Below are 20,227 nucleotides of genomic sequence, written 5' to 3' on the forward strand. Positions count from 1 at the left end.
ACATAACATTACTTTCCTTTAAGCCCCTTTGGCACCAAGAGTAAGGAGTTCTGGAGGGTGCAGTAAGGTTGAACTATTCAGATGCAGCCACTTTTTCTAGACTCGTAAATCTTCCCTCTCTCTATTATGAGACTACTACTGTAGCATCAACATTGCTTATATGCTGGATTCACACTGCTGGGAACGGACCCCTCTCTGCTGTTCAGGAGAGAAATCCTGATCTGTAGGCACAGTCTGAATGTCTTAGGTCAGAGACATCAGAGTCAACAGCCCCCTCTCTGGACAGAGACAAACAAAAAGCCCAGCTGTAACACCTTAGGTTTCTGTGTTTGAAATTTAGATTTGGATTTGATTTCCCTTTGCATCCCCTCTGTTTCCTCCAACTTGATACTATCTTTGCCTGCTTTAACTCCGTTGAGACCTCTGGCCCTTTTCTTCCTGTTTTCAGACATCAAATTCTCTTCAGAAAGCTTAAGAGGAACGTTCTTGAGCATTGCTCTCTCTTGTCCCTTATTTGCCCTCTTCTAAATAAAGAACAGATTGACACTTCTTGGATGGCTCAAGAGAAATCACTCAGGACTGATTCTAGTTACTTGTTGTGTAAAAGCCTCTGTCTTAATGTGTCTTCCTTCCCTGCACGCACACACTTTTCCACTGTTTTGAAGCAATGATGGAGGCAAGGGAAATGTCATAAGATGTCCTGGCTGTGATTGCTGGCATTCTGCGGAAGAGATTATTAGTGTGGCATATAAAAGCTTCTGACAGCTGCTTCAGTGGTTGCCTCTGAAAAATGCCTTCTTTCTATGGCCACCTCCTTGCCCTTCCTACATTCTATGTACCGCATGATTTTTACATGGTTGGATCATGCAGACTAGTCTGGGTTTTATGCTCTCTGCCCAGTGTCCAATTCTGCTGTTGGGGATGATGGGATACCGAAAGAAACTTAGTCTGCTCTACGGATTGAAGCATCTCAGTGTTTTGTAGGTGGGATACAAATGGCTTTCTTGCATAAATCCTCCTTGCTTTGATGAAAATATAATTATTTCTCATTCCCCTGAGTAAGCAAGTGTGCATATGTGTGTGCGTGTGTGTGTTGAATGCCAAAGCGCTGGTGAAGCCAGCTTGCTTCCGTATGTGAATCATTTCTCAAGCAGCTCTCTGTGTCTCACTGCAATGTGGTTTTCCTCTTAGGGAAGCACTCAAGCCCTGAATTTTCAGTCTGGCTTGCACATGCTGTCAGAAGCTAGTGGGAGACAGTTTTCTTTTTATGCAGAAAAGAGGACAAGCTTTTACTGTAAGTATTTTAATTTCTTTTATTTTTTTAAGGTGGGAACTGTATTATCTCTAGAAGCGCCCCAGGATCAGTAATGTATTCTGAGTGAATGGACCCGCTTTGCTCAACAGCACTTTTTTGTAGTATCTCACTCTAAAACTAAATTGCCTGAAACAAAAAAAATGTATGGTGCATACAATTCTGCATGAACTGAAAATGAGCTGGGGGTGGTCTTAAAAGCCATTACAACAACAACAAAAATCCCACCATGTGAGTCTGACAGCTGCTACTGTATTTTTCTTCTGTTCAGCTACATGGATGTAGTGACAGAAGGGTTGAAGCTGTCTCTGCGCCTGTTTCTGCTTTCTTCTCTGGCAATTTAAGGTTGTACTCCAACAGTTAAATGAAGCAGGAGCACGAGCAGACTTTCCTCTGCTACTGCATGTTCACATAGTCCAGTCAAGAAAGGGCAGAAAGGAAGAAGCTGCTAAGCAAATAGATTTGGCAGCTACCATCTCTGCAGGGGACTGGTGAAAGCATCAGGGAGCACGCCAGGCGGGTACTCTCTTACAACACTACAGCAAAGAGCTGTTCGGATTCTCAGCAGGACCCTTTAATTGTAGCACTTCAATACTTATCCTTAAAATTGTACTGTGGACTGAAGCTTGATCATAAATGCTATTCTTATTACTATTGTTATTATACAGTATGTAATATGGCAAAGTTGTAGAGATGTTAATTAAGTCCTGTATGTGTAGCAGTAAAGGGTTACTGGTAGAACTGGTTTGGAACCAGGGATTCTCTACCCCTTTCTCTGTACACAGTCAAAGTTCTTCTAGATGTCCCCTACTAATCCTTTGTCTCACCTCCAAAAGGGACAGTTTTGCCTGTTCCTCTTCTACCCTAAGTTATAAAGTGCTCTCTGCCCTCGTAACCTCAGCAGGAGGGAGGATATTTGATTTGCTGAAATATAATGTTCTTTGCACAATTTGACAGATAACTAACACAAGAATACCTCATCCTGTCATGTGCACATGTATGTACTACCCCTTCCCTTTCTAGTTCAGTTCAAAACCAATTTAATTTCATCATGTAGCCCACCAAGGTGGGTCTTTCAGTCCATCAGTGGTCCCCTAAGTCACAGCTGTAAACCACCAATGCTGTTGCCTAAATTTGTTCCTGTTCAGTATGAAAATTTTTAAAATGCAGAAGTCCTCTAGGTTCTCCTGCAGTTCTGAAGTTACGTCCTCATCTTTGCAAAAAACCCTTTCTATTAGAAGTTTACACTGTCACTCATATAAATGTTCAGAAGTTAGCAGCTTATTAACTTTAAGTGATCTGTTCTGCACTTTAATGGAAGATAAATATCTCCTTAAGGGATAGCTTCCAGATCTCAGTTATTTCTCTGCATTGTGATGGATGGAAAATGGGAGTCAAGGAAACATCCCAGCATGTGGCAATCTGTAGCTGCTCACTTGTGCACTGTGTGACAGATGTTGATTTATCTTATTTTTACTTTTTTCTGTGGGGTTCTTTTCCAAGGCAAGTGAATGAGTGTATCTTCATAAACGCACTATTTAGTGAACAATTATGATCCCATTTTTATAAATGGAAAAACTAATGCATAGAAACATTACATGGCTGAAGTAGTATGATAAATCTGTGCTGGGGCTGAGGGTAGAATCAGGTGGAATCCCCAGTGCGCATTGACTGCAATATCATCTCTCCGTGCTTTGAGGGAACAGGGAACCTGCCAGTCTGTGTGCACGTACCACTCAGGATTCCCATGTAGCCACATGCAGTGTGTCTCTGTCGGCCATTCCAAAACCCATGATCGTTCCTTCTCTTTCTTGTAGATGTATCTGCCCTCTATGCTACAGAAAAATGTAATGACAGGTAATTATCAGGCAAACCACTTGTAATTATTCTTAATTTCTTTAGCAATTATATAGCTCTTGCTCTATCTAAAATGAAACCTTCTTTTCTTCCTTCTTGCGGGTTGGCAAAACATGAAGTGTTAACCGTATGTGTCACTTGCTTTGTGCTGTATTCACTGGGACAGTAGTTCAAAGAACCTGGATTAATGAGCAGTAGCTACCTTGAAATGGTTCTAAACCATTTTGTTCTTAACATGCAATATACTGAACATAAATTAAACCCATCTATTCAGAGTGGAGTCATATTGGGGAAAGCTCATAGTGACCTATTTCTTTGCAATTATAACATAGTTGTAACTTCAGAAAGGAAGTTTGATATCCATGCATCGTTTTTACCCTTCCTGAATCTTTTCTTTGACTTAGGTCTCCAAAGGGCGGATGTTAGCACTATGAAAACTGGTATTCTTTCCTTGCTTGCTGTACGTTGAAGTAATGAGGGAACTACAACTTATAACAAGGCATTCTCCAAGTTCTATAGTGTGAAATTGCTTCCTAGATGTAGTTTTGATATGACTTGATAAAACTTGGGACTTTATTGCATAACCTCTAGGTATGCATTCCACCACTACGTGCTTTCATACACTCTCCCAGTATGAGAACGTGCTGCCCCTGCTTGTCTCCCTACAAATGCATGTTGCCACCCCACCCTTCTGATTATGTTGTTTTTTTTTTTTCTCACGTGCATCCATCAGCAATGCAATGAACATGATTCAGAATTGCTGCATTTAAGTCTACATCTCTGCCCTGGAGTTAGTGAAAGATTATATCAGTCTTTTGCCCTTTCAACCTTACCAAGACAACGCATCTACTTAAACCAGAGAAGCATGGTGGACTGTTTACTGATAACCAGCATACAGTTGTGCTTCATGGCTTCTTCCCACCATTGAGCTGGTATCTGCCACTGTCCTTCTGGAGGGCTAGTGAGCAGCAAATTACAGACAGGTTGGGATTTTTGTTTCCTTATCCCCATATTGTTTTTAAGATCAGGGTCATAGGGAAGTAGCATAGTTTCTCTTCTGAGATGTGTAATGGTGACTGGTTAGGTAATCAGTGTGAGGGAGGAGGGGGAGGAGATTGAATATCCATGTACAAACAGTGTAATTTAAATTACAGGAGAAGCATGTTCCCAGACATTTCAAAGTACAGCTTTAGCTTGATTCTTAAGCATCAGTCACTGTGCTGGATGACAGTTCTGGGTATTTTATTTAGAGAAGTAGCAAAGATAATTGTAGTTTCCTGTCTTATAAATGGCCAGTATTATGGAACAAGGACAAAAGAAATGCAGCTAAATAAGTCCTTTGTCCATATGCAGACATGAGGATTTTGTTGTAATTTCTGCTTTTTTTTTTTTTTCATGGGATCTAACTAAGAATAAAAGATTCACAAATCCAAAACTCCAGGGAGAATTTCTGTGGAGGCGGGTAGGCAGGTTTTGCACTGCTCTCATCTCTCCACGCCTGGAAAAGTCATCAATGACTCTAATGGTTGCTGTGGGAGAGGATTTCTGAGCAGTGTTGAGACACAGTTTTGCAGTTGCTGACCTGGACTCTGGCAGTCTTGTTGGGATGGTTTCAGAAGCTGAGTTGATGGCCAGAAACCTGTCATTTGTGACTGTCTGGAACTGTCCTCACCTAGGCTGTTTCTGGTGTAGTTTAGACATCCTTGTAACCATTCAGTATATTTATGGACTGGTTAATAAATATCCATTTTAGAGAATTATGGAAAACACACCAAGGAAATAAGCCAGAAGTGCCTTAACACAAAAATGTGAGATTGTCTCTTACCACTGTAACCACAGATAAAGTAACTTTGTCTTTGGGAGATCCAAGGGAGTTTCCGTTGTCTGTGTGGTTCCATCTGATACCGGGAAGGGAAAGGATCTGGCTCCGCGGGAGCTGGTTATACTGTAGAGGAAGAGAACCATGTGCCCTGTAAAGAAAATTCTCATCTGATGCCATATTGAAAGTGCTCTTCTGAGAGGTTTTTTTGAGTCCTACAGAAGAGGAATTAAAGCAAACAAACAAAGCAAACTATAATGCAAAAGAGTAATTTTCATACAAGGATACAATCTTCAGACATCCTTAGCATGATGAAGATTTTGAAGATGTGACTCTTAAACTGTGTAAGAGCCACTGATAGTTAAATCCTGGGACTGGTATTTTATTTTGTGTTTTCCTAATGATCAGTTGGGTGACCTTGGGCATGTATGTGTCTTAATTTCTGTGTATTTGCTTTACATCTAAAATTTATCAACATTTTTAACTCCTTGCAAAAGCACCTCAATTCTATAACTGCCTAGCTGTACATACGTTTTTCTCCACTCTTAAAAAGTTAAAAAAAAAAAAAATTAAAACCACCTTTGCTTGAGGCATGCATAAAACCAGCAGAATTTGCCCTGTTGTAACATGCAGTCTGGACATGAAAATTTCTAAGTGATGTCTTGTTTCCTGGTACTTCACTAGCAAAACATGAAAATTCAGCTGCAAATGAGATTGAAGAGCAAGTCTGCTGAGGTAGACCAGAGGAAACTCCTGCTCAGTGTTTGGGGTCAGGTTTATCACTGATTCTCTTTCTTTGGCCAGCAAAAGCAAGAAGAACCTTAGAGATGAGGTTTTGGGTAACAGGCATATCTTGTCTGTTTCTTTGAGTTGTGTTTGGGTGGAAGAAGGTGGTCTGGTGTGTGATTTTTTTTTTTAATTATTATTTTTATTTTTTTCTGTGGGGTTTTAATCCCGTTCTGATGAAAGCTAACCTTTGTACCAGCAAGTGTCTCCACTTGAAGAGGTAATGGAGGAAGGTTGCACTGAGATACCTTGTTCCCAGTGTCTTTGAGGCTAACAGGAACTTGAGAAAGGTGTGGGGTTTTTTTTTTTCTCTTCTGTGCCATCTATCTCCAAGTTACCAGTTACTGTATTGGACTATCAACTTCCCTGGTTTGTGACCCTGGCTTGATTCCTGATATCAGCTAAGAAATCAAGATGAGTCATATGGAAGCATCTGTCAAGCCTAAAAATTGTTGTTTGAAGTGAATTGATGTGAAAGGCAGAAAAGAATTCTGTTTTAGCCCAGCTGGCTATCCTGCCATATAGCTTCCTACACACCACTAGAAAATGCTTTACAGTTTACTGAACTTGTTAGATATTTCTATGTTCCAGTTGATAGTTTGGCTGAAAATAGCAGAGATTGATTAGGTTGGAAGGAAAATAGTATAAGCATGATGCTGATTTTACATGCTAAAAAAAAAAAGAAGAAAATTGTGCTTTGATTTCACCAGAATGTGTAATAAAGGTTCTGGAATAGTCTGACCTTTTGATGTAATGAAAAGTAACTGAATTACAGGAAAATGGCACTGGGGACTGTGGGTTTTAACCCATCGAAGTCACAGGCTTCTGTCCTTTGAGAGTCCTATCTGCAAAGTTGGTACTTCTGACCTCATTTTTCAGAAATGCTGGGCATTCGTAGGTCTCAATGAACCTGCCATCTGGTACATTACTCTGTGGATCTAGTAATGAGTTTTCATAATTCTTTTTTTCATTCATTTTCCCAAAGCAACTTGAATGACTGTGCTTTTAATTTGACTGTCCTGTTGAGTGAGTAGCATTACACACAGATGAGCACCAAAACCTAGATTGTGTAAAGTACTTGGGGTACAGATAATTTTTATCTCTAGCCCCCAACAGGGCTTTTCCTGTATAACTTTGTTTCTGCAGATATGCTAATAATTTTTATTTACTTAATAGTGTAACTGCTAGGTTTCCTACATGTGAAATAATATTGCTTGTCATCACTCAAATCAACCTATCTATTCTTTTTAGTTATTCAGAGTAAAATAGCCTTTAATAGTCTGCAGAATGTGTTTCCTAGAAATTTGTTCTACAGGACTGGTGAATTACTCCTTTGACAGATAGTCAAGCCTTAAGATCCAAGAGACCTAGCATTGTTTCTGCTGATGCTGACTGCCTGTAAGTTTGGATGAATGCTTAACCCAATTTTTCAAGCCATAAAATGCGAATAATTCTAGGCTGGTTCTAAAGACTTTTATTAATAAATCTGTGTAGTGACTAATAAAGAAATTCTCAGAGGTTCTCAATCTTTAATAAAACAGTAAAATTTCAAGTAAAATGGACTGTCTTTCCACTATAAAACTTCTGCCAACTGCCAAAATCGCCCACATCAAAATTTTCCAAATAGCCTGTAAAAATACCAGTGAAAAAGAATGAACTATATAGCATGGCCTGATTTTTTAAAGATTCCAATGCCTACAGGGGATTTGGAGGATTACTGAGAGAAGAAGCTCTGTCAGGATCAGCTTTACATTTTTATAAATCTTTTGATTATCTCATTTGCAGTGCCTGTTTCAGAGTAGAGGGGTATTCAGACACCAGCCCTTTTGAGCATAAAAGATTTTAAAAACAAAAAGCCCCCAAAAAACCCCTGCTGTTTGAAAGTGGCTGGCAATAGAACTAATTTAGCTGCTCTGAAGCAACATATAGTTGCCATGAGCCCTCATTTATTACAACATGGAGCTGCTTCTTACCTTCAGTTTCTACGTGTTTTCAGAGTACAGCTCCAAGCAGTGCATGCTACAGGAATTTAATTATGGCCCGCTAGTGACCTGCTCTGGCTGATGCCAAAGACAGACAGACTTTGAATCTTGGAATGGTGGCATTCTGTTTGCTTCCTAAGGAAAGTTCCCTGTGAAATGTGAAGAAAGAAATGAAAAATAAAATCATAGAGCTCCAGGCATTGCTTGAAGTGAGTCATCTTCCGGGAGAGTGAGCAGAAGCGTGTCTCATCTGAAATGTATTGAGACATAATGGGCATAAAACTAGAGATTTTTGCCATTGTATTTGCAGAAGCAGCTTAGCTGCATCTCCTGTGGAAAGCTGCTTCTTTCTGAGATTACTCTATGGGTAGCCTAGAGATCAAGTCATTGCTCTGGGGTCGTTTCAGAAGGAAGTGCTGATCTTTAGTTAAAATATAGTAGACTTACTTCTATCAATATATTCTAAAGCCACTGGGAGCCATTATCTGGTGGCAGTTTCACAAGACACAGATACACTGGGCTTGGAAGGCTGTGTGCAAAAAGGGTGTTAAGCAATATTCTGTTTTAGTAGTTACACTGTGAATACATATGTGCTCCCTCTGTCCTTACTCATGAAAGAGTCTTCCAAGATGCGTTCAGCTAAGTTAGTGGTGATCCCATTCCCAAGCTCTCATTCAAGGATAGTTTTTTGGCCATGATTGGCTACTTTCAAAGTAATTTCTGGCTCAAAAAGATGGTCTCTGCAAGCTACTGTTGCCAACCTTGCCCTGAAAATCATATTGAGGAAGCAGAGGCTGCCATTTAGTCATTGCACTGCTCTGACAAGCTGCTGCCTAGTGTAAGATTTGGAATAGAAGGGTAAATTCCCATGTCTCCTAACCTAAGCGTCTTCAAAAATGCTTTTTTTATCTTTCTGGATTTAAAAATTATGTTGGCTTTTAATTGTTCATCTATTTAAAAAATGGTGTGTTGAAGAGAAGTAGGTAAAAGTTCTATATGACGTTTTTAATACAATCTATTACAAGCTGATCCTATATGTGCTGAATTACAGAAACTTCTTTGTTAATGTTAGGTTTCCTGAATGCTAACTGGCTGCAGCCATTAGATATATCTAAGTTAGTATTTTGGTTAAGTTCACTGCTGCCTACCTACCTCAGTCCATGAGCCGTTTCGTGATACTGAACTTCTGGGTTTCCCATTGTCCCAACTGCCCACAACTTCCATGAAGCTTGTTTGTTTGTTTTCCTGTACAAATTTAATTTGGAGGAGAGGAAAAGCTGATGTTGACTCTGAGAATGGATTTCCTGCTCTCATCAAAGAACAGCAGGACTTCTTTTTTATTTTTATTTTTTTTCTGGAAGTAGTTTTATTCAGTACTTCTCCTGAAGCAGTACTTCTAATAACTGAAATGTGTGTCACTACCTAGGAATGAAAGCAGCTTAAGATGTGTGCAACTTGGCTTTATTCTTTGAAGTACATATAAGGCTTGTGGAAAGTATTGACATCACACTTCAGAGATTGACATCTTTATCTATAAGGCAGATTCAGGTTAGCCAAATACATGAGGAGCCTTACCTCCATCTTTTACAAATACTGATTCCCATATAAATACATGGGAAACTAGTAAACACTAATAAATCCAAATACGCTCTTCTCAATTTTAGTTTCATCTGCTTAGCATAGTAAAATATTAAATCCTCATGCACATAATTCAGCTATCATTACATGAAAAAGTCAGTTTGCTTCAGGCTACTGGCTGGATTTATTGAGTTGTGGTTTGTTGGGTTTTTTTAAGTACCTCTTCCTTTTACTTCTAACATCATGGTCTAATGAGTGTATCACTCTACTTCAACTTTAATATGTCATGGATGACTCAAAATTAAATTCTTTTGGATATCAAGAAAGCATCTGTACACCTTAAGGCAGGGAAGTATGAGATACAGTTATGAAGAAATCCAGAGGGTATAAGAAAGCAAAAATGCATGTTCAACCACTGGATCTACAAAACCCAAAATCTGCATAATCTGGAGATCTAATTAGAAAGATAGTTTGCATGTGTAGTTGCTTGTTCACCCATATAAATACAGTGAATGGTATACCCATTAAAAAATAGTTTATTAAATAATATAAATTACCAAAGCTTGCTAAAGTAGATCATGAACTGTGAGAACACTAAACACTATTACCTAATGTAGTATAGCTTACGTATCTGTCAGTGCTTTAAAAAAGGAGCCAAGTGATCAGCACAATCATCAACCAAGACTACTCTCCTTTCTCTAATGAGATCGGTTGATGGCTCCACACTGTATGTGTTAAGAATTTTAATGCAGTAATGACTATACTTAGTAAAAATAACTACTAACTTTTTTTATTTCTCTATTTAGGAGCTGACAGGTTAGAGCTGTGGAGAATGTAGACAGCCCTCCCTGGAAGAGGCATCAAGGATAAATAGAGGAAATGTCACTTGCTAGCTTTGTTCTCTCTAAGATGGTAGCAGAGCACTTGACATTCCCTCTGCCTCTGTGCAGCAAAACACTCCTTAAATAGACCATCGTGGCACCTGGAAGGTGCTGTCAGTGTCAAATACGACTTGCCCCCAAACAGATTTGTTTCCCTTAAGTTCAGTGAGTGTTCTTATTTGTGAATGTGAAATACAGTATAAAGCAAATTATGAGATATAAAATGTGTCCTAAGCCCTTCTACCTCAGCCAGGAATAAATTGTTTCAGCATCTCTGTCAAAGGGTTGCTATCCAAGTTCACACTGTCCCAGCTGGACTCCCGCGTGATAAACACCGTGTGCTTACCGCAGGCACGTTCCCCTAGCTGAGGCACCAGGCTGATCTCTTTGTACATCTTTTGGTTACCTGTTTAACATCCAAGAAGCAAGTTAGCCTCTGCCTACACAAGACTGATATGCAGCTACATCCTGTGTCTATTTTAGAAAATGAAGCTGCAGAAGAAAAACGTTGCTCATACTGAAGTGGGGGAAGGGAGGAGGTATCAGGCAATCTCCCCTCCCTCCCACTCTCAACTCAGCAGGCTCGTGGGACTTTAAAAAAAAAAAAAAAAAATTCAACTGATTACTTTATTCTGCTCCTGGTTTGGATTGGGCAATGGCTGGTGAAAATTTATGGCTTTAGATGGACAAGAGTTGAGCTATAGCTAATTGGCAGCTGTCTACCTACTGAGAGAAGCAGACTAGTTGTTCTTGCTGGCAGATAGAATTTGTCCAGCTATATCCAAAAAAAAAGGAATTCATGTTTATTTGCTGATTCCTGGCAGGATTTCTCCCTTGCATAAGCTTATCTCTGAGGAAGAGTGGATCTGGATTTTTGTTTGCAAAGAAGTTGATTTTTTTTTTTACCATATTGTGTAAATCTTGATATTGTGAAACATCTTTTTATCACAGTGACAACATCAACTGCTGCTTCTCTAGAAGACTCTGATAAGTTAGATAGCATATTTTCCGTACAACTGAGGAAACTTGCTGCTTATATGACCTCTAAAAAGTATTATTCCAGTTGAAGGTGCTGGATCTAACAGACAAGTAGTTTTCTTTTTATCCCAAGGTTGTCTTCAATTGCTGTGGAATTTAGTGTTCTCAGTTACTCTTTAATTGTGCTTCAGTATTCACAGGTGTTCTGTTGTGGCTGATAGAGGTCTCTGGCTTACACAGTCCCAACAAAAATCCGTGTTCCTTCTGTGGTGTTTCATGTTACCAGTCAGTATGAAAAACAAGTGGCTGCAGCCTGCTCTGAGGGATTCTCTAGGCTGAGTTTTGATGTGTATAACAGGGAATAAAGTTTAGCACGGCCTTTTCAGCCCTTTAAACTGCTCTTTCAGATGATTAAAGACAGCTTATATTTTTGTGTATACAAATATATATATAATATTCTTTTTTTAGGGTCTGTAGACCAAGTTATTTGGGAAGAAAATGAAGAGTACTGCCAGGCCTTGGAGTGCAGTGGCAAAACAAGGGAGTCATGGGGTTGACAGAGGGAAATCGCTTTCCACGACTTCAACAGGAATGAAGACATCCAAGTCCTCGACTTCACTTGCCTTTGAATCTCGGCTCAGCAAGGTACTAACCAGTAGGGACTGTGCAAGCATTACCGCCTTGTTCCAGGTTAAAGTTTTGGTTTAGTCCTGAGACTTGGAGTGGGCTTGGCTGCTGTATTAAGTATAGGGAGACTAGAGTTGTGTTGTATGTTAGACTAATGCACACTTCTGAAAATATTTTGCACGCGATGTGGGAGACGCTGTATCTGTGCAAGGTATGAGTGGGTTCTTTTACACGGTCTGTGTGTGAGGGAATTGCCTTAACTTTGAAGACAGAGAATAAAAAAGTAAATTCTTAGTTCAAATGATTGTTATGCATGTAAAGAAATTGAAAGAGATTTATTAATGGATTTCCAGAATTCCTAAAAATCTGTGCCTCTCTTCCTTCAAGGGAAAATATATTAACAAAAGTTACTACTTGCAATGGAACAAATGCATTTTATGAATCCTATCATTCTATACTGACATATTTGACAGAAGTTTCTGATATTTTTTAAAGTAGTGTTTTTAAGAAAATGGAGTAATACACCTGAAATGCTTCTGCATCTGTACCCTTGCAGCCAGCAAACAAAAATAACCTTGTCATCCAAATACAGACCAAGATACCAGTGATAAAAATAGACTAAGGGCTTCCTGGTTATAACTGTTTCCAATAGTAAAGTTTAGTAAACAATGCGTAAGATGGTACAGCATTTTAATCAGAGATCTAAACTTCATTAATTGTCACAGTTTCTCAAGTGAAGGATTAATTTACTTAACTTGCTTTGTAGACTTGTAGATACTTTGAGCATCTTATCAATTGGATATTTCAATCTAGTGCCCCAGGCAGGTTTTGTTTGTCATTGGAGTATGTGCTGTATGGCTGAGGCAAGCATCTCTGAAGGAATGCTACCGAAGAGACTAATCAGGAAATCTGATACGATTAATTTGTGTATGGTGCTAAATGCAGAGGGTTTTCTTCCTAATTACAGCTAATATTTTTAAATTGATCATTTGCAAATGCAAGATCATCAAAGTGGTTTCCTTGAAGAAACAGGGTAGAAAAAGGCATCATAGTTGCTGCTGTGGAACCACATTGAAGAAATTACGTTAGAGAGGCTGCAGAAGTCTCTAAAGGTCAGGAAGTCAGCTTGTTCCATTCTGCTCCTAAGAGTGAGCTGACAAAACCTCTGCCGGAAGGCAAAACGTTAGCTGTTCGGTGTCCTGGAGCAGATCAGCCCTTCAGCTATTGAAACTTATGTGCTCACAGGGTCCAGGAAACCACAGACTCTGAGTCAGAGGAAGAAATGAAAGGGAGAAAGAATTGGAGCTGAGAGACTTCATTTTGCTTGAAGATTTTACATTCAGGAATGGCTAAATAGGGAGAGTGCTTGTGTGCTCTCTTTTCTTTTAACCCAAGCAGTGGTTTTCAGTCTGTGGTTCATGGACCCCCTGGGTGCCACTGGACAACTTCAAAGGAAGTGGGATTTGATTTGTGAAAACAGTTTAGGTATCCACAAACTGAAAAGGATAGGAAAAAACACTGCTTTAGGGAGACTCTCTAGAGCTTCAGTCTTTTAAAATGCTTAAAGTATTTTTCCTGATATTAATTAGAGGCTGTTATTAGAAGTACATAGGCTGTTATGAATGCACACAAATGGCAAAGCAGCTGACCAAAGTTCTGAGGTAAATTGCTACTTCTGCTTGTTGAAGTAACATAATTACATGTTTCTCCTTGAATCTTAAGTTGCTTGTGCTTGTATTGCATGGATTTCTCAAGTATGCATTTAGAGTAGACATACTTTACCAGAAATCCCCCTCCCCAAAAAAGACCAACAGCAGTGATGGTCCCTTGCTTTTTCATGTCCAGTAAGGCTTACTAAGTAAATTATAGTGATATCTACTAGCATGTTTTAAAAAACGCATACTGTAAAATACTCTGTAAAGCAAATAGTTTACTTTCCTCTAAGCTTATGAAAAGTATTGCTATTAATCTTTAGAATTCGGCAGCTTATTCTGAAAACCAATGCATTTTTTTGCTGCAAATGATTTTCTTTCTGGTCACATGAACAACATACTTTCTTGTGAACAGAATTTTCAGTTTCTCTTCTACAGAGTCCTACAGTCCCTAGTAAAACAAATAGTATTATGTCCCACCATGAGATCATGGGCCATTTTCGCTCATGGCTTTTCAATAAACAGGGTAAATAGCTGAAATCATACCATGTTTAAGATGAGGGAAATTGTGTTAGATCTTGCACTGACTGCTCTTGCATTTTATTGTGGCAGCCTGAGCTTCTCAGCCAAACAATTTTCAGATTTTGTCTGGGTCTCCAGCATGTTCTTTGTTCATGTCAGGTAAACTAGTTTAAGGAGGCCACAAAGTTTGGTTACTCTTGTTTGACAAACACGGGAAGAAATTGGCAGTTGCTTGCTGTTGGAATAGCCCAGAAATCTCTTTAGAGGGTTTAAGGTCACCACTGGGGCAAAACTGCGTGATCCTGAGTGGAGCGACAAGAACCAGCAGATCCTTCTAGGATCTTTTTTGACAGACAGATTAAGGGCCAGTTATTTGCTGCTTTGACCCACTCTGTCAGGCTCTTGTGACTGGCAGTTATTGGCACAGGCCTAAACACCTGACTAAGTGTAAATCAGTGAGGAAATATGATGAATGCTGTTCAGAGCAAGATCTGAGAAGCCGCAGTTGCCAGGTAGTCTTCTCCTGTAAACTATTTTCTCCCTGCCTTTCAATTATTTGCTTATTTGAATAGTCTTTCCCGTTTTCATCCTTCACTGTTGAAACTGTAGTGTACCTTAACCCACTTCACAAATATCTAGAATGCAAAACAAAAACTAATAAAAAATTTAGTATGGTTACCAAAGCAATATTCCCACTGGGTTACTTTATGAAAATGTTCCTTTTCTCCCAGGAACCTTGCATTTTGGACTACTTGGTGGGAATATTCAAGGTCTTGATGTTCTGGTTGCTCACAACATCTCTGTATTGCAGCTGAAGAGGGCAAGCAGTGATGACATGCTGACAAAACCAGGGGTGGCAGCAGCTTCTGGAGTCTCTAGACTGAAGAAGACCATTACAACAGGAGCGATTTCTGAGCTTGCTGAGAGTCGACTGAAGCCCAGCACAGGTAGATACAAAGATTCTGGAAGACAGTCTACTTTATATGAAATGTGCTGTGAGGGTCGCTTGGCTTACCAAGATACTAGCTGAGTTTTTCTTATCCCCCCCCTCGTAGCACTTATGTAACTTACCTGCCATAATATTCAGCATACAGGACGAGACATACTGTGCCTTGCAGACTGGCCTCACACTGCACCCCACACCCCACGAGTCAGTAATCCAAAGTTAAAAGGGAGAAGCTGGGGGTTTCCAGGGGCGGTCAGTGGGTAAGCCTGGCCTGGGCGGCCAGGCCTGGGGTGGGCCGCCTGGCCTGGGCTGTGAGGCCCGACCCTGTCCCGGTCCCGCCGCGGCCTGGCCTGGGTGGCGCGGCCCGGCCCGGTCCCTCCTCGAGCGGCCACGGGGTGGCGCCGGCGGCCCGGTCCCGTCCCGGCGGGGCTGTTGGAGGTGCACAGCCCAGTGTCTCGCCGAGCAATAAATCCATTTGCAAGCTTTCATTTTTTACGTTTTCACTGCACAGCAATAGCATTCGTTCTTCTCCCTCCACTGAATGAGCAGCGCGGTTACCCTGCTGTTCCGGGGACGCAGCAGAGACGCAAGAACAAAGAGCCAGCCCTAGCATCTCCATGTACAGCTTGTGCTCCTAAGCTACGGTGGTGGCATGCTTTCTCCCTCAGCGTTAGCCCCATCAGCTTGTTCCCATTGGTTTCAAATCTAAGCCTGTTTCTAAAGGCAGCGACACCATCTGCATACCAAGGGTTTCTGTGCAAACACTCTGCTTTCCCCCAGGAGCTCAGCAAACGCTTGCTTTTGTCTGCTCCCTGGTGGCATTTCCAAGGGAATGTGAGATCTTATTAAATTTGACCATGACCTCCCTATTTGTCACAGCCTCTGCAGGGTTTGACTGTGTAACAGAACAACGTTATTAACCAGAAAGGGATTTCTGGGAAAAAAAAAAAATTAATCTTTATACACTTTCCCCCACCCCTTGAAAGGAAATGATGCATCTTGTAACAGCATAAATGCTTCACGGTAACCCAAAGACAGATCCTGTTCTGTGGTTAATCGGTGTGTAAATCCTCAAATTTAATAGTGACTAGTGGTATCCAAAGGCATTTGAGATTCACCAGCCAACAGAGAGGCATGATGCTGGCAAAAGATGTTTGGGAGGAGTAATGAGGGGAGAAGAAAACCTGTTTGGATGATGCAGCATAGGATCCTGGGAATGCAGCCAGGGAAACAGCACGGCAGGGAGTCCAGAATGGAATACATATGTCAGCTACAAAAATACTAGCACTGGAATAGAGAGCCCCCTTCTGCATGCATGTATAATAACTGGGATTGGGGGAGGGTAAGATTTATGATGGTGATTAAATACAAAGGGTAAAATGGTTTATGGAGGTCAAGTTACATCTGGGTATTGTTTTGCCAATTTAAATTACATCATCAGATCTGACCTCATATATTGCTTTGCATCAGCATGTGCAGGAGTATGAATGGGAATATTAGTGCTGGGCAAAAAGAGTCCCAGTGTGGAACTATGTATAGTGTGTAGATAAATACTAAGAATATATGTGCTACCCATCTAAAATTCCTTTTAACCTAGAGAGAACTGTCCCAGGTCTTACAGGGGCTATCTACAGGTATGCATGCAAAAAGACATATATCTTACATATCTTTATTTTCACAGTGGTTCCAAAGTTCAAAAGGGTGCTTGGAAGTCTAGCTATATTCTGAGAATGTTGCTATCATGGCCACTGAAAGGTGCTAGATATTAGTGAGCAAGGTTAAAGCTGAATGCTACTTTTAGATGGTCACACTATGAAAAATACCAATCAGCATATTATAATACAGTATATTGTTGCTAAGAGGAATCAGATATGACAGGGGGCACAACATGTTCCTGGGAACATTGTGTAGAAAAGGAGAGAACATTGTTTCAGCTGCTGTATTTTATTGAAATGGGATCCCACATAGCCTCTGATTGTGATCAAGGCTACATGGCAATGCTAACTGACTGTGGAGCTAATCCAAGTAAGAACATTCCTGTAGCTGGGAAATGCAGATGTTTCTGTACATAGCCAACTGTGTAAATCTTGAAATTTTGTTTTGAAACCACTTTCTTTGACTTCTTTGATTGCCTTCATCATTTCTGTATTTTCCTTTCACGTCTTAACTGCAGACATCATGTCTTCCCACCCCCTTGTGTGTACTTCTTAGATTGGGCTTTCTTTGTCTGTTACTCGAGTGATTTGGTTATTTTACTGAAATTATATTAGTTCTAGCTACATTCTGGTGGTACTCAGTATTACGGTGTTGTGTACAAGAAATTAAAAGAAACAAGGTATGAAAATAAAAAAACTCCTTAAGCTTCTTTCTTTGGATGTGACTGTCCAGCATTTGTGTGTCGACCTTGAGCAATAGCACGTGTTCCAAATGCTGCAGATAATAAATAATTGACATCAAGATTGCTTGTTTAAACAGGCTTCTCCGTATGCTGCCCTTGGTGGAGTTTAAGTTATTCATTCTAGCCTTTTGCTGACATAAGTACCCCTGTCTGCCTTGTTGGAAGCTAATGTAGTAAATCATAAGTGACTTAAAGGGAGATGAGGCCAATCTCATGTCTCCATTCTTGGCGAGTGGAGGTGAGCAATGGAACTGGAGACAGATTCTGGCTGGAAGTTCTGTGCTGTGATGTTTGGCTTTAACTGCTTGACAGTTTTGAAATCCCAAGCAATGGGAAATGACGTGCAGGGAGGAATACATGTCTTGGATTCAGGTTCCTTATCCACAGTGTTATGTCTTTCCATGTACTATCCTGAAGTAGCAATTTGGTTTTATGTTAAAACCGAACTTGCAGAGCTCTTGCATTGCTTTTAATGTTGCAGTAGAAGAACTGGAAAAATTGAAAGGTCACTAATCTTGAAAAATGTTTATTTTAATGCATGCACTTGTAAAGCCATCCAATCTGTGAAGCCACATAGTAAATAAATGATTTAAAAATGTTTAAATAGAGAAATTTATATCTTCATGAGAAACTGGGACTCTCTTCTCCTTAAGGTTCAGGATTATAGGAAATCAGTGATTTTTCAGATTCTGATCCTTTGAGGTTTGCAAGCCAAATAACCTTAAATAATGCAATTTCACAGAGAATTTCAAAGCTTCTTATGTGATCATATACTTCTCAGGAAGAGCATTGCATGGTAGTACTGGTATGCAAATGGAAAATTTGAGGTTTAGACAGGTGAAATCACTTTCTCAATGGATCCTAGAAGTCATTCCGAATACTTGCTCTCAGTTCTGCCGCTCACTCCCTGCAAACTCCTAATTCAAGTGCTTTCTGAAAATTTCTCTCTAGGCTGTCTAGTTTAATCGCGTTAAAATTAGATATAGCCAGGATGTGTGGCTGGACTGGGCTGTGAGCCTGTAAACTAAAATCATTCAGAATACTTTGGCCATCCTCATTTCTTACAAATATGTTGATTTTTATATGAAGCTCTGCTAGCTCCAACACAAAGTATCAGTTATTCTTGAAATGTAAGTAACAGATAACTGTACTTTTTTCTGAGGCTCGTTCATCAGCTTATTTCTTTATTCCTGAGTAAAGTCTAAATCTGTATAGACCTATTGAATTTGTCTCAGAAACACTAGGAAACTGTCAATAACAATGCTATAATCACCTAACTTATTACTTATAGAGATCCTTGGTATTTTACTGACAAGCTGAGGATCTCTCTAAAGCTCAAACCATGTTAGAAGACAGGTGCTATACCTTCTCTCAATGATAGAGGGATGTGTTACATCTCTGGAGGCCAGGAGAAGCCAAGATGCCAGCAGAAATGTAAGGGATGGCCTACTGTGTCATCCCATGCTCCGTCAGAAATGGCCATTTATTTTTATGCACAAAATGGGAAAATCAATTATTGGCACACACATTCAGCCAAAGCAGCAAGTGTGTTGCTTTCTGTGCATGCCTGCTGAGTTGATTAACATCAATGGTTGGAGAAAGTGCCATACAGAAGTATAGAGGAGGCAAACTCAAAGATATTAAGAGTTTCAATTATCTCCTAGGCATCTAGCGTTGAGACACTGAACTCTGCAGGTTACCTGGACAGAAGCTACTAATCCCAGAATGGAACATTGCCAGCAGTAGAAATGAAGCTGTACAAAGCATGCTGTTGTAATAAGCCCAGAAAATTAAATAGTAAAATAAAAATACCAAGAAATTTGGTGTAATCAGTGAAGGCTGTAGAAGGACCTGAAGGTTATATTCTGTTATGGAGCAGTTTGGTTTGAACAATGTTTAGTTCCAATAAGGAGGGCCTCTGTTTTGATGAGGTTTTTCTGTGAATTGTCATTTGCATTTCCTGCCCAATTGTCAGAGTTAACGTCCCAATGACTAAATGTGATACCTATATATTTTCAATTCCTTCCTAGTTCTATTAGAGCCCATACCATTAGTCCTTTTGCCCATCACTGTTTGTTTGCCATGTAGTTTATGTAAAAAGAAAAATCTTTATTTCCTTTGAAAACGGTTGCTTGTAGCTTTTCTATGGTGATAGTGATGATATTCAGAAAAGAGAGGCTTTAAATAATGAGGTCAACTGGCCACTACCAGCATTGGTGTTAGTCCTGGGAAGGTATGAGTTTCACTTGTGAAACCTGAACAAGTTCAACTATGGTTGATTTTAGAGGGGAGACTGTATGGTTTTATTGTGCATATCACTCATTAGATATGCTTCTTTCCCATCAAAATTGAAAATGTGGCAGACTACAGATTTCAGAGCCTCCTGCACATTTATAGAATTGTCATTTCAAGATTCCTCTTTGAGAGTAATATATGGACTCTATCAAATTTACTGTCGGCTTGCCGCTAACTTCTCTGCTTGGCAAGTGCTTGTCACTTTCTGATGTGGGGTAACCATTTAAGTTAATGTGAAGCTAATCCAGACCAGAAGCCTTCTCTACATGGTCTGAAAATTCAGAAAAGTATTTTTTTTAATAAAAGCTTTCTTTAAAAAAAATCCTTGAAAAAAATCTAATTGACAGTTTGGTTCTTCATAAAATGCTAATGAACCTCAATTTAGAACAGGAAAAAGAAAAGTGATTTCTTTTGAAAGACAGCTCTCTGACCTTGGGGCCCTCTTACTCTCCCATACATCAGTTTTTGACGGGGCCTGCTTTTTGTGATCTGTCACATCAAAGGACTACCATAGGTTTGTAGAAAGGTTGCTGCGCTTTGCATTCATTCTTGTTACTGTCTCATTTTTCTTGTGAAAGATAGAGACAAGTGTGA

General features: G+C 39.9%; 1 protein-coding gene across 2 annotated transcripts in view; it reads left to right on the plus strand.

Moving 5' to 3' along the window:
• Positions 1-20,227, plus strand: part of SPECC1 (sperm antigen with calponin homology and coiled-coil domains 1) — a 100,870-nt gene that overhangs the window by 10,598 nt on the left and 70,045 nt on the right. Inside the window, exons 2-4 of one of the 2 annotated variants that reach the window (XM_074844771.1) lie at positions 1,192-1,294; positions 11,662-11,838; positions 14,806-14,941. In XM_074844771.1, coding sequence (XP_074700872.1) covers positions 11,692-11,838; positions 14,806-14,941 — 283 coding nt within the window. In that variant the 5' untranslated portion in view covers positions 1,192-1,294; positions 11,662-11,691. The remainder of the gene's footprint in view (positions 1-1,191; positions 1,295-11,661; positions 11,839-14,805; positions 14,942-20,227) is intronic. The other variant, XM_074844773.1, reaches the window with a different exon arrangement.

The sequence above is a fragment of the Strix aluco genome, chromosome 19, assembly GCF_031877795.1.
Source record: "Strix aluco isolate bStrAlu1 chromosome 19, bStrAlu1.hap1, whole genome shotgun sequence".
Lineage (NCBI taxonomy): Eukaryota > Metazoa > Chordata > Aves > Strigiformes > Strigidae > Strix > Strix aluco.